The sequence below is a fragment of the Staurois parvus genome, unplaced genomic scaffold (assembly GCF_062004578.1).
Source record: "Staurois parvus isolate SC_StPar_1 unplaced genomic scaffold, SC_StPar_1.0 ptg000025l, whole genome shotgun sequence".
Classification (NCBI taxonomy): Eukaryota; Metazoa; Chordata; class Amphibia; order Anura; family Ranidae; genus Staurois; species Staurois parvus.
The window spans coordinates 13,672,038-13,686,871 of NW_028317821.1; the positions used below are offsets into that span (position 1 = coordinate 13,672,038).

A 14,834-nucleotide genomic window follows, 5' to 3' on the forward strand; every position below is an offset into this window, starting at 1 on the left:
GACCATTGATGGACATAGGAATTGTAGAAATTCTTAAAAGGTTGGTTATACTGCCACCTTCAGGAAGTTGGGACACTGAAATGCCAAAAAAAAAGTTAACGCAGCACCTGTAAAAACCCTGCCTCAGTTTTTTGCTTGTGTTCTAGGAGGTTGGACAGCTTTTACTTGGCTCTTCCAAAAAAAAATTCTTACTCAATTTTTATCTGCATTTCTGCTAGCCTTTTTGTTTTTCTTCAGTCAAGATACTTGGTGAACCATAGATATCTTTCTTTTGGGTGCCTTTTGTCAAGACTTCAGTTACGCTTCCTTGAGCTTGTGTTTGCACAGCAGCTATCTAGACTGACACACTCTCAGCAACAGCTTTCCACACTGTACCTGGGCTTAGGTGAGCTGAAGATTGCATGGCTGGCTGGGAATGTGAGCTTTGGGCACTAGTCTCTGTATTTTGATGCTTTCAAGACCCTTGTGTACAGTGTAAATTTGTCATAAAGCAATTTCCAGGTCCAGAGCTGTGGCACAGCCTCTGGTGTAATCCAGTCTCTGAGGACTTGTGTAGTAATTAAAGCTGGTGGAATGTTGCACACATGTGTGCCATGCTTATTTTCCTACTATTCAATCTAGAGGGAGGACTATTCCATTGTTGCTGCTGCTGCTTCTGAAGCACCTTGTGGTTCATCTGGTCTCCAGACTAGTTCTACTGCTCCCCTTCAGTGACCTGCTCACCTGTGGCCACATACAACCCTCATTGTTGGTTTTGGCACATTTAATGTAGCAATCTGCTTGCAGAGGCTCTAAGCATGCCTCAGCGCCATGCCTAGCAAAATCTCATTCTAACCCAACTGGACCTCAAACTCTAAATGTACCAGAGGTCCCTGTTATTATCTCTGGTTCAGATTCAGAGTTTTTACAGTCTACGCCTGTATTTTAGAAAATTCCATATGACTCCGATTTACATGGAGTTGTTTCTAACCTACATTTTTCAAATCTCCAGAATGATGGGTGATCAAGGCACCACATCCCCAAATTATAACATAAAACTTATTTTTTGTGAATGGGACTTTCCAGGTGTCACAAAGACAATAAACATTGAATAAAAAAAAACGTGTTTTTTTTCTTATACTGTATATAAAAACTTAAAAACTACAGATTATTTTTAAAACAATGTAGGCACACTTACATTTCCTTCTAGGTGTTTTTCAAAGTACATCTTAGTAACCACCTCTAATATATTAAGCAAGAGGTTGCTAGATTCTCATTTCTCATTTATGTAAATTTCCTGGTAACTTGCATTTTTTTCAGCAGTTCTGAACCCTGCCTTTTCTGCCATCCCCATTGTGGAATATCGCGAAACCTTCCCTGAAGTCAGGTAGTCTGCAGTTTTAACAAAGCCAATGTCCTATCTCCTGCTTTCTTTATCTATATAAGAATTAACATGTAGTAGTATCCTTGAGCCATCTTTGAATGGAACTGCTTGACTCAAATCCTCGCTGATAAGTCCACTCCCCATGGGTCTTTGACCCCTTTTTTTTCAGACACGTAGCATTTTTTTCCCATAAATGAATTTGGGGTTTGAGGGGGTGTTTGGAGAATTCCCTTTAATCATGGTTCCCCTATCTCATGCAGTCTCTCAGTGCTTTTTGGTATCTACCTTTGAGTTAGTTGGTCTTCAGACCAAAATGTCATAGGCATTTTTAACCCTTTTCTTGGAGGACTGTCCTAGCGTATGTACCCGCCTGCCTACTCTTGAATCTGTTTCTTTGGAGCGAACAGTTCCCAAATTTGTCAATAGATCCTCCTGTTGTTTTTTTTTTTTTTTTTCCTATCTGACCTCTGCCACACTTCATCTGGAGGCTACAGGATCTTCACCTCCAGGAGAGATTTCCCTTTTTTATAGACTGGGCCACCTACTCCTGTACTTTAACTTAAATTATACATTTTTACTTGTCTCACCAGCATCTGAAACCTCCACTCTGATAGGATACCTTTACAAAGAGAAGTTCTTTTTACAGAAACAATGTTTGCAACCTGAATACTTTCTGCTGTACTTTTAAAATTCTGCTTCCAGTTGACAGATTACATATTCATCTCAAAGCAGGGAGGGTCTCCTGAATCCAAACATAACAGTTTATTAATGGCCACAAAAAGTTTAGGGTCAGTAAAGATTTATGTGAAAAAAAGTGCAGCAATTGTGTACAGTGGAACATGGTTGTAGCATGCTTAGGCCCTTTGTGCTGAGTCCTGAATGCATGCCAATGATAATGCCATAGTGAGAGAAATAAAATCGGAAGCATGTTACCAGAAACATTGTTGCCATGTTAATAGTTAGTGAAGCCATGTTACCCAAATCAATGAATCTATTTCACTTGGGCCAGAAAGAGCAGTTGCCAAAGAGAGTGACGCTTTATTTTTAGGGACAGGCTCACTTTATTAAGATAGACAGTGAATCTCAATGTATCTGAGGCTGAAGGACTGAAGTCACCTGAGACTGAAGGACCATGTTACCAGAGACAGCGTGGCCATATTACCAGTAGCACTGTTGCCGTTTAGTGAAGTCAATATGGTCATAGTAACCCGTGATCTATTCCCATATATACTATACTACAGTTGCACTTCTCAAAGTTTCTTAGTTAATTTTACCTGTAGTGCCAACTCAGCTGCTTTCAATCTCACACAAATGTCTGTTGAGTATGCAAAGGACCTTTACCTAATTAGACTGATTCTTAATAGTCATTATTCAATGCCTGTTGCTATACTTTGAGTAAAATATTACAACAGATGATTATTTTCTAGCACCAAAGAGGTTAATACTATAATGCATAATTCACATTTTTGTTCATGTTTTCAGATCCTAATTAAATGCTTGGCAGTATTTCAAGAGATCCCCAGCAGCACCTGGCAGAAAAAACAGGCTGGTGTAACAGAGGGCGTACTGCACATGACAGCCTGCATCGTGTATTATGTAGCCAAGGTACTTATTTAGATGCATCCAACATGGCAATCAAAAGAATGCTTATTATAATTCTATTTTAGGATGACATTAAAAGCATACACTTCTCCTGTTACTTATGTCTTTCTGATAATTGAACATATCATTATTTCTGAGTCGTGACCCTTTTATGAGCCTGTGTAAATATTGTGTATGATTAGCGGATTAGTGCATTTAATAATCTACTCTGTCTAATCCCATGATATGAATATTTTCTCTTACTACCACAAAGCTTGGAGAACCTGTAGGAGTCTGGAATCAGGCTCTCAAAAAAGCAAAATTGCCAGGTTCATTTCATAGAAGAGAGAGCATTTTCCAATGTACAGTTACCTACTGCAGCCAACTGAAAGTATCTGTCTTTGATATCTCTTCAGATATTTGAAATCTGGTTTCTGTAGGTTCCTGAAATTTAAACTGAACTGTAATTTTACACACTGCTGTCTATAAAAGCAATTTTGAGATATTATGACCCTGTCTGATGCGTTCAGAAGATTTAGATGCTTTGTAGCAGCTTACAAATTCCCAGTCATCCTGTGGGCTCATGTCAGCAGGTGTTGTTCTCCATTCATTTGAAATGCATGTCAAACTCAGGTCAGCTAAACGCCACTGACTTCAATTCAGCAGTACAGTCACATGGTAGTTCAGGGACTGTGTTTGACCTGCTTTGTGCTGCATTACTTGGAACACAGCATGTCCTATTGAGGTGCATGTGTGTTTGAATAGAAAACGCAGTATTTAACCACTTGCCTACTGGGCACTTATACCCCCTTCCTGCCCAGACCAATTTTCAGCACTGTCATACCTTGACTGACAATTGCTCAGTCATGCAACACTGTACCCATATGGAATTTTTGTCCTTTTTCTCCCACACAAATAGAGCTTTTTTTGGTGGTATTTAATCAGCACTGTTTTTTTAATTTTTTGCACTATAAATGAAAAAAAAAGACCAAACAATGTAAAAAAAAAAAAGACAGTTTTCTTCGTTTGTTATAAAATTTTGCAAATAAGTAATTTTTTCTTAATAAATGTTGGCCAAAATTTATACTGCTACATTTCTTTGGTAAAAAATAACTTAAATCTGTCCATATTATTTGGTCTGTGTGAAAGTTATAGAGTCTACAAGTTATGGTACCAATCATTGAAAATTGATCACACCTGATCACACCTAATGTACCGATGTCCTATTTCATTTCTTGAGACACTGACAAGCCAGGATAGTTCAAATACCCCCCAATTGACCCCTTTTTGAAAAGTAGACAGTCCAAGGTATTTAGTAAGAGGCATAGTAAGTTTTTTTTTAGTTGTAATTTTTCCCATAATTCTATTGAAAATGAAGTTTTTTTTTGTTCTACAAAATTGTCATATTAAAGGGTTATTTCTCCCACACGGCATATGCATACTGGGGAATGTTAAATGTAGATGTTTAGGAAAACGTGGAGTAGTTGGATGAAATTTAAGACCTTGGAAAAGTATATTGAATTAATCAGAGCAAAGGTGGTATTATAGAAGACTTGGTAGTCTTAAAAAAGTCATAATGGCCTAAAAAGGGAATAATCCTAGATACAGATAGATATTAGAGTAGAAGGGGAGAGGAAATAGTGGGAGAACGGGGGAGGGTAGGGGTTTGCAATGGTTATAGATATAAAAGGAAAAGCATTTTTATGAGGGGTAATGTGTTATTTATATTCTCTGTTTGTAAAATGATCAAATAAATAAAAATTTAAATATAAACAAAACAAAACCAAAAAAAAACATCTGATTTCTTTTTATGAGGAGGTGAGCACAACCTTGGACAAGGGAGGTGGCTGTGGATGTGGTATACTTGTGTTTTGCAAAAGCGTTTGACACAGTTCCCCACACACAGCTAATGTGTAAGGTAAAGTCTATGGGCTTGGAAAAATCTGTATGTAAATGGGTAAAAAACTGGCTAAAAGATCGTATTCAAAGAGTAGTGATTAATACTCTGAATGCTGTAGGATTGTCAGTGGTATACATGGGCAGACTGACCATTTGGAAACTCAGGCTTTTTTGAGTTTGGGCAAGGGCACAGGGGCCCCATGATCCCTTATTGCCCGGGGGCCCCATGAGTTGTCAGTGCGCCCCTGGTGGTGTACCCCAAGGTTCAGTGTTGGGACCCTTACTTTTTAATATATTTATAAATGATATAGGGTCTGGGATTATAAATTACATTTCAGTCTTTGCAGATGACACCAAGCTGTGCAGTAGAATAATGTCCTTACAGGACGTCTTCAACTTACAAGCTGACCTCAATGCACTGTTTAATTGGGCAACTATGTGGCAAATGAGGTCTAATGTTGAAAAATGTAAGGTTATGCACTTGGGGGCTAAGAATATGCATGCATCATACATACTAGGGGGCATATAATTGGGGGAATCAATGGTGGAGAAGGATCTGGGAGTTCTGGTAGATCACAAGCTTAATAATGGCATGTAATGCAGTTTCTAAAGCGAGCAAAATCCTCTCTTGTATTAAAAGAGGTATAGACTCCAGAGAGGGAGAGAGATCATTTTACCCCTGTACAAATCATTACTAAGACCTCATATGGAAAATGCAGTTCAGTTTTGGGCACCAATTCGCAAAAAGAACATTGGGGAACTGGAGAAAGTACAGAGAATTGCAACCAAACTGATAAGAGGCATGGAGGAGCTCAGCTATGAGGAAATATTAGAGGAACTGAATTTATTCTCTCTTGAGAAGAGGAGATTAAGGGACGATATGATCAACATGTATAAATACATCAGCGGTTCATATAGTGAACTTGGTGTAGAGCTATTCACCCTGAGGTTATCACAGAGGACAAGGGGGCACTCTTTACGTCTGGAGGAAAAGAAATTTAATCTCCAAACACAGAGAGGTTTCTTCACAGTGAGAGCTTTGAAAATGTGGAATAGACTCCCTCAAGAGTTGGTTCTTGCCAGCTCAGTGGATTGCTTTAAAAAAGGCCAGGATTCTTTCTTGGATACACAGAATATAACTGGATACTAACTTGATTGCCTCTCAGGGATCAGGAAGGAAGTTTTTCCCCTGCAGGAGCAAATTGGATCATGCTTTGCTGGGTTTTCGTAGCCTTCCTCTGGATCAACTGTGGGTATAGGATTATAACTATGTAACTACAGTGGGGCAAAAAAAGTATTTAGTCAGCCACCAATTGTGCAAGTTCTCCCACTTAAAAAGATGAGAGAGGCCTGTAATTGGCATCATAGGTAGACCTCAACTATGAGAGACAAAATGAGAAATAAAATCCAGACAATCACATTGGCTGATTTGGAAAGAATTTATTTGCAAATTATGGTGGAAAATAAGTATTTGGTCAATATCAAAAGTTCATCTCAATACTTTGTTATATATCCTTTGTTGGCAATGACAGAGGTCAAACGTTTCCTGTAAGTCTTCACAAGGTTGGCACACACTGTTGCTGGTATGTTGGCCCATTCCTCCATGCAGATCTCCTCTGGAGCAGTGATGTTCTGGGGCTGTCACTGGGCAACACGGACTTTCAACTCCCTCCAAAGGTTTTCTATGGGGTTGAGATCTGGAGACTGGCTAGGCCACTCCAGGACCTTGAAATGCTTCTTACGAAGACACTCCTTCGTTGCCTGGGCGGTATGTTTGGGATCATTGTCATGTTGGAAGACCCAGCCACGTTTCATCTTCAATGCCCTTGCTGATGAAAGGAGGTTTGCACTCAAAATCTCATGATACATGGCCCCATTCATTCTGTCCTGTACATGGATCAGTCGCCCTGGTCCCTTTGCGGAGAAACAGCCCCAAAGCATGATGTTGCCACCCCCATGCTTCACAGTAGGTATGGTGTTCTTTGGATGCAACTCAGCATTCTCTCTCCTCCAAACACGACGAGTTGTGTTTCTACCAAACAGTTCTATTTTGGTTTCATCTGACCATATGACATTCTGCCAATCCTCTTCTGGATCATCCAAATGCTCTCTAGCAAACTTCAGACGGGCCTGGACATGTACTGGCTTAAGCAGGGGGACACGTCTGGAACTGCAGGATCTGAGTCCCTGGCGGTGTAGTGTGTTACTGATGGTAGCCTTTGTTACGGTGGTCCCAGCTCTCTGCAGGTCATTCACTAGGTCCCCCGTGTGGTTCTGGGATTTTTGCTCACCGTTCTTGTGATCATTTTGACCCCACGGGGTGAGATCTTGCGTGGAGCCCCAGATCGAGGGAGATTATCAGTGGTCTTGTATGTCTTCCGTTTTCTAATTATTGCTCCCACAGTTGATTTGTTCACACCAAGCTGCTTGCCTATTGTGATTCAGTCTTCCCAGCCTGGTGCAGGTCTACAATTTTGTTTCTGGTGTCCTTCGACAGCTCTTTGGTCTTCACCATAGTGGAGTTTGGAGTGTGACTGTTTGAGGTTGTGGACAGGTGTCTTTTATACTGATAACAAGTTCAAACAGGTGCCATTGATACAGGTAATGAGTGCAGGACAGAGGAGCCTCTTAAAGAAGAAGGTACAGGTCTGTGAGAGCCAGAAATCTTGCTTGTTTGTAGGTGACCAAATACTTATTTTTCATCTTTTGCAAATAAATTCTTTCCAAATCAGCCAATGTGATTGTCTGGATTTTTTTTCTAATTTTGTCTCTCATAGTTGAGGTCTACCTATGATGCCAATTACAGGCCTCTCTCATCTTTTTAAGTGGGAGAACTTGCACAATTGGTGGCTGACTAAATACTTTTTTGCCCCACTGTATATGTAACTATGTAACTTTACATAGCTTAACTTCTTTGACACAAGGTTGTGGGATCAAATTGCTACTATTATTTAAATTAGGTCCAACAGAACTATTATATTCCTTGTCATTTACAATAGGAACACCACTATTATTTGCAGAAGCATTAGACCAAACATTAGCATACATAGTATTAGAAGCCTTTACTACATTAGTCTCATTACTGTTAGCATACTTATCCAAATTATTAACTGCTATAGTATTAGCCAGATTGGAAATTTAATCCATAAATTTAAATAACAATTGAGGCAACTCACGATTTTCACCGTGAGCCCTTATATTCTCATTACGCCTTGGTGTTGACCTGTGTGTCTCCCTGATGCCCCCTCTGGCCAGCAAGGGAATGGACTGCCCAGGCTCCAACATCACTGCTTCCACTGCAACATGATCTCCAGCTGGCTGTGACTGTTGCCTGGCAATGCTCCGCTCCACAATCGGAGGAGACAACATGGACTCTGCTTCCTGCTTAGTCCCAGCGCACCTGCGCCCTCTTCTGGCTGGTGATGGCGAGTAGGCTTGTCTCCTCCTCTTCATCCTCATGCTCAACTGCCCACCTTCACTTGCCACCACTTCTTCCACAGGCCCTCGCTGCTCCTCCTCTTGACCCAGAGTCCCCCCTTCTCTTTCAAGCAGCGGATGATGCTGAATCTGCTGGCACTGTGGGATCTGGTCATCTGTTCTGTCTCTTTGTCGGCTCCTTTCTGGTCAGTCTCCCGCTTCACTCGCCTTTTCTACTATGTCTTGAGCTCAGTGATCTTCCTCCTCTGCCAGGTCCAAGCAGCGCTGCAGCCATTTGTCCCCACCGCTGCTTCCCGCAGTGCATGTAACATGCCAAAAATTCACTGCTCTTCATGTAAAATGCATTCATAGCACATATAAAATGCTTATTCAAATATGCAATAAAACACATATTTTCCAATGCACAGGTGTGAATTACCCTGAGACTTTCAGTCTAGAACAGTGGCTCTCAACCTGATGAACCTCAAAACCCACATTTGGTCAGTAAGTCGCGACCCAAAGATAATTTATTATCCAAAACGTTATAATTTTTCACACAATACAACTTGTGCAGTATTCTACAATGTATATGCACTTTTTAAACAGTAAACAAAAGGTTTCCTTCCAAAATGGATAGTGCAGTAATCACATCGCTAGTGAAAATGAAAGTAATGCTGAGGTAAAAATTCAATAAACTAAATGTTAATTGAAAAATATGAAGTTAATTAAAACTAATGGGAAAACTGGGGATGCTTCTTGCTCTTGATAAATGTCTGAAAATCTGAGGTGATGGTAGACAGAGCAACTCTGAGGTTGTTTTCAATGTTCATTCTATCCCGGCTAACCGCAATAATACATACAGTATATTAAGGCTGGCTGTAATTGCGGTCCTGGCCGTCTTAACTTTTATATTATTGTGCTTGGCAGTTTTATTAAGCTATGTTGTCAGGGCACCAGGTGTTCTACTGGGGCATTAGGGAAGCCTGTGGGGCACTTGCCTTGCGGCCCAGTGGTCACGACCCACTTTTGGGTCAAACCCACTGTTTGAGAAACATGGGTCTAGAGCAGAGGTCTCCAAACTTTTGAAACAAAGGGCCAGTTTACTGCCCTTCAAATTTTAGGGGGGGCGAATTGTGGCCAGTGGGAGTAGAAAATGCCCTGGCATTAGTGGTAGTAAACCATACCCCTAGCTTGGTGGTCAGTGGGAGGAACAGTGCCCCATCGTTTATGTCAGTGGGATAATTAGTTCCCCATTTCTGGTATCAGTGGAAGGAACAGTGCCCCATTGCTGGTGTCAGTGGGGGGAACAGCGCCCTATCGCTGGTATCAGTGGGAGGAACAGTGCCCCGTCACTGGGGTCAGTGGGAGGAACAGTGCCCCATTGTTGGGATCAGTGGGAGGAACAGTGCCTCGTTGTTGGGGTCAATGGGAGGAATAGCGCCCCATTGTTGGGATCAGTGGGAGGAACAGTTCCCCCGTCATTGGGGTCAGTGGGAGGAACAGTGCCCCATCGTTGGGGTCAGTGGGAGGAACAATGCCCCGTCATTGGAGTCAGTGGGAGGAACAGTGCTAATTCATTGGGGTCAGTGGGAGGAACAGTGCGCCGTCACTGGTGTCAGTGCGAAGAATAGTGCCCCGTCGCTGGTGTCAGTGGGAGGAACAGTTCCCCATCGCTGGTGTCAGTGGGAAGAACAGTGCCCCGTCGTTGGGATCAGTATGAGGAACAGTGCCCTGTCATTGGGATCAGTGGGAGGAACTGTGCCCTGTTGTTGGGGTCAGTGGGAGGAATAGCACCCCATCATTGGGATCAGTGGGAGGAACAGTGTCCCGTCGTTGGGGTCAGTGGGAGGAACAGTGCCCCGTCGTTGTGGTCAGTGGGAGGAACAGTGCCCCATCATTGGGGTCAGTGGGAGGAACAGTGCCCCGTCGTTGGGGTCAGTGGGAAGAACAGTGCCCCGTCGTTGGGGTTAGTGGGAGGAACAGCGCCCCGTCGCTGGTGTCAGTGGGAGGAATAGTGAACCATCATTGGGATCAGTGAGAGGAACAGTGCCCAGTCGTTGGGATCAGTGGAAGGAACAGTGCCCCATCGTTGGGGTCAGTAGGAGGAATAGCGCAACATTATTGGGATCAGTGAGAGGAACAGTGCCCCATCATTGGGAGGAACAGTGCCCTGTCATTGGGGTCAGTGGGAGGAACAGTGCCCCGTCGTTGGGGTCAATGGGAGGAACAGTGCACTGTCCTTGGTGTCAGTGGGAGGTATAATGCCACATTGTTGGTTTCAGTGGGTGGAATAGCGTCCCATCGTTGGTGTCAGTAGGAGGAATAGCATCCCCATCGTTGGTGTCATTGGAAGGAAAAGTGCCCCAAGGGTCGGATAAAAGCAAGCAAAGGGCCACATCTGGACCGTGGGTCGCAGTTTGGAGAACCGTGGTCTAGAGCATATACATGTGTATGCAGCTAAAATAAATACAGCTGATTAGCAGTGACATCACTGCTGGTATCATAATGTACACTTTTTTGTAATATATTTCTTTAATTCAACAACACAATCTATATTCAAATATCATGACCATTGTTTGGCATGGTAATAAAACTGTCATAAAATGTCATGAGTGCACAAGATTAAATGTGGAAAAAAAATGCTTTTGTTGCACAATAATCACACAGTAAGGCATTTAACGTTTCTGTGTGCAAACAACATATATTTAAGATAGTGTCTTACTATAATACTCCTTATAGTGTCCGTGTTGCATGTATACTTTATAAGTTAACACAAAAAGTAACCTCAGTCTAAAGTAAAACTCCAGGAAAAAAACTATTTTCTATTATTGAATCAACAAGGGAAAACATACCATAACCTCTGTCATGTTTTTATTGCAAATATAAAAGGAATAAAGAAAGATTTTCTGTATGTTTGGAGCACAGTTTTTCACTGTAGATTTTGAAAGGGCAGCCACATACAGTATTTAGATTTTCCTTTTATTTATTACTTGATTTTATTAGTTATTACTTGATAACTTGGATAAAGTTTGATAATTACCAAGTGACTCTAGACTTAGTGAGGCTTTGTAGTACTTAGGCTGTGTGTATGTATATGTGTATATACATGCACTCCTATGTGTATGGATAAGCAGAGTCATTATTTTGAGAGGGAGAAAGTGACATTTGCTGTACTTTTTATATGGTAATCTAAAGTGAAATATCCTGCAGCATGCCTTCAGGCTACATCTCTCAAGGACACTGCTCTGGATGCAGGGTTGAATTTACACAAAATGGGGCCCTGGGTTGAAATCAAAGAGCGTCCACCTGTGCTGGGATACTGTAACCACACAGCACCATTTTATAAAGAAACTTAGTGTCATATACAGAATCATTGCTACAATGTCAGAGGCATAATCATAGCCACAGTGAAAGAAAAACAGAGGTACAAGAGCCAGAACCATTTCATGCTACAAGCTGGTAATACCATGCCAGCCAGTAAGCGATACCATATCACCAGAGACAATGTTGTCATGGTACCAGGCAATCTGTCACCAAGATATTAAGATCAGTGAATCTATTATGCCCAGAGCAGAACATTTCAGAATGGTATCATCATGTTACCAAGACAGTTAAATCATATTAGTGCAGACTGCATTGTAACACTACAAAAATCAGAAAAGTTGTTTCCATTTGTCAAGGTTTACAAAGGTATAATTAATTTACTAGCACTGTACTTTTCTACCCTACCTTATGTCTATGAAGAGTGCCTGATTGAGAGTCAACCCCTCTTCCCATGACATCTGAAACGCTTTAACATGTGTCCATCCTCAGCTGTACCTAAAGTGACCTTTAACAACTGCTTGTATCCTTTTGTAGCAGCAGCGGTGTTGCCTTAACCCAGTGTTTCTCAATTCCAGTCCTCATGGACCCCCAACAGGTCATGTTTTCAGGATTTCCATTATTTTGCAGAGGTGATTTGATCAGTTTCACTGCCTTAGTAATTACCACAGCTGTTTCATCTGAAGGAAATCCTGAAAACATGACCTGTTGGGGGTCCATGAGGACTGGAGTTGAGAAACACTGCCTTAACCACTTGCCCTCCAGAGTTTTTACCCCCCTTCCTGACTAGGCCATTTTTTGTGATAGGTTACTTTAACTGATAGTTGCACAGTCATGCAACGTTGTACAAATGAAGTTTAAGTCCTTTCTTCCCACAAATAGAGATTTATTTCAGTGGTATTTGATCACCTCTGCGGTTTTTATTTTTTGCACCATAAACAAAACTGGACCCACAAACAAAATGTATTAAATCTAATTTTGTCATAAATTTTGGCCAAAATGTATTCTGCTACATGTCTTTGCTAAAAAAAAATCTGTGTAAATTAATTGGTTTACATGAAAATTATAGCAACTACAAATGGCGGTATATATACTGGGATTTTTATTTTTTTTTATACTAATAATGGCGATCAGCAACTTAGTGGGACTGCAGCGGGCATTCTGACACTGGGTGGGAACTGTCTAACTGCCATTGACATGCCCTAATACTAATACAGTGTCAGTGCTAATAAAAAGCACTGACACTGTACTAATGACACTGGGCACGAAGGGGTTAACTTTAGGGTGATCAAAGGGTTAACTGTGTGCTGTGTGTGTTTTACTATGTGTACAGTGTGCTGTTTTAATAGGGAGGCATTCTGTTTTGTATCTCTGTGCTGTGCAGAGAAATACAAAACAGCATGTTCATGCTGACAGGGGGGAGACCTGTGTTGCTTACACACAGGTCTCTCCCCTGTCAGCATTGCACGGCGATCAAAGGGTGCCAGTGGGGAATCTCTGGCTGGGACCCAGTGATTGACATGCCTAGCTGTCAATGGCGGCGTGGGTAGGGCAGTGCGTGCCCCCTACCCGGCAATGCAAATTACGTATATATATTTGATTTTGCGCAGCCCTGCCACCCTGTAGCAGTCTGTCTGCTATAGGGCGGCGAGGAAGTGATTAAAGTGGAACTTTAGTCAGAAAATTAAGGCTTACTAGATCACTTCAGGCTGGCCAATTTTGTAGGTATAGCTATGTAAAACATTAAAAATAAGTGTTTAAATCCAATAATACACTGTGTCACCCTGCTCCTCACATGCTCAGTTGCTCTCCCATTTTTAGGCACTGATGAATTTGTAGAGGCCAATCTGCTGACAGCCTTAAAGTGGAATTAAACCCTCTTATCCTTTACAGCCAAGGAAGATGCTTCTTTTTGATATCCAACTGCCATGGTGCTGCATTTGATGGTTTGACAGTTTCATTGACAGTTAGCTTTCCCAGCATTCCAGGAATGTAACAGTTTTTTGAAACTGTTAAATCAATGGGTCTAGTTCCGCTTTATGATTTACTGCTAGCAGTTCAGGGGCTCTGGGTTCCAGCAAGAGGAAACAGGAGTTATTCTGGATGCAATTTACATCACAGACTAATTTTTGTAGCATAATTATCAATGTGGAATGTATGTTCCTTGCTAAAGAACTTTATTTTTTTATTGAAATTGTTATACGTAAAGTTCCGCTTTAAATCAGCCTTTCTCAACCAGGGTTTCGTGGAACCCTAGGATTTTCCAGAGTTTGCTATTTCTGCTTCTTGATGACAAACCACTGGTACCAATGATTGTTTTTTAGCTTTCTGTAAGGCGGGGAGGGGCAATCTTCCTAATGACCACAAAGGTAAGGTGCATTCTTTTCAGCAACCATCACACTAATATACAGTGAGCTGAAAATATTATAACTATTAGCAGGGGTTCTCTGAGCCTGGAAAAATATTTCAAGGGTTCCTCCATGTTAAAAAGGTTGATAAAGGCAGCCTTACATGCAATCTATATACTGTGCACCTATAGTCATTCCTAATTCTAATTGGCTATTCCTAGCTGTCATAATTAAAGCGTATCTATGGTCAATATGTAAAACCATATATTCATTTCCACATCGCATTTCAATGATTTGCTTTGAATGATCTTGAACTTTGTGAGGATCCCCACACATTTACTTGAATTCTGTGACACATATTCACTATTGCCTGTGAGTAGTCAATGCTGTGTCACAGAATTCACAGAGCCTGCCTTCTGAACTACAGAGGTGCTGAGAGGAGGTGTTTTAGGAGGTGGAGTGAGTACAGGAATCAATGTGTGCATACAGCAAGGTACCATGATATGTAGTCCCTAGAAATTAACAGTAAACAGTAGAGAATCTGCAAAGCATGCAGGGAGTTCAGGAGTGATGGAAAGAGATGGCCAGCGGACAGGCTGAAATCAAAACATGAAAGGCGGTGGAAGGGTTCAACTAAGCTTATATTGGATTGTCACAAATAACTATTGTTTTGCTATTGCAATGCTGCTGTTATAAAATGAAAGTGTAAGTTGTGACCATAGATTTCCTTTAAGGGATAACGGTACAAAGGTTGCATACAAGATATTAAATATTTTTATTGCAAGGAACTATAGAAGAAGCTCACTGCGGATCTTATAAACCAGCAATGGGAATAACAAAGGAAAACAGTAGCACAAATTTCTCTCTGTTGCATGTGGCCCCTGCACATTTGCCTTAATTTTTCC

General features: G+C 41.4%; 1 protein-coding gene across 1 annotated transcript in view; it reads left to right on the top strand.

Annotated features, from left to right (window-relative positions):
* The window catches only part of CFAP54 (cilia and flagella associated protein 54), a 527,562-nt gene that overhangs the window by 178,800 nt on the left and 333,928 nt on the right, over positions 1-14,834 (top strand). Inside the window, exon 27 of the mRNA XM_089651915.1 lies at positions 2,846-2,968. Coding sequence (XP_089508041.1) covers positions 2,846-2,968 — 123 coding nt within the window. The remainder of the gene's footprint in view (positions 1-2,845; positions 2,969-14,834) is intronic.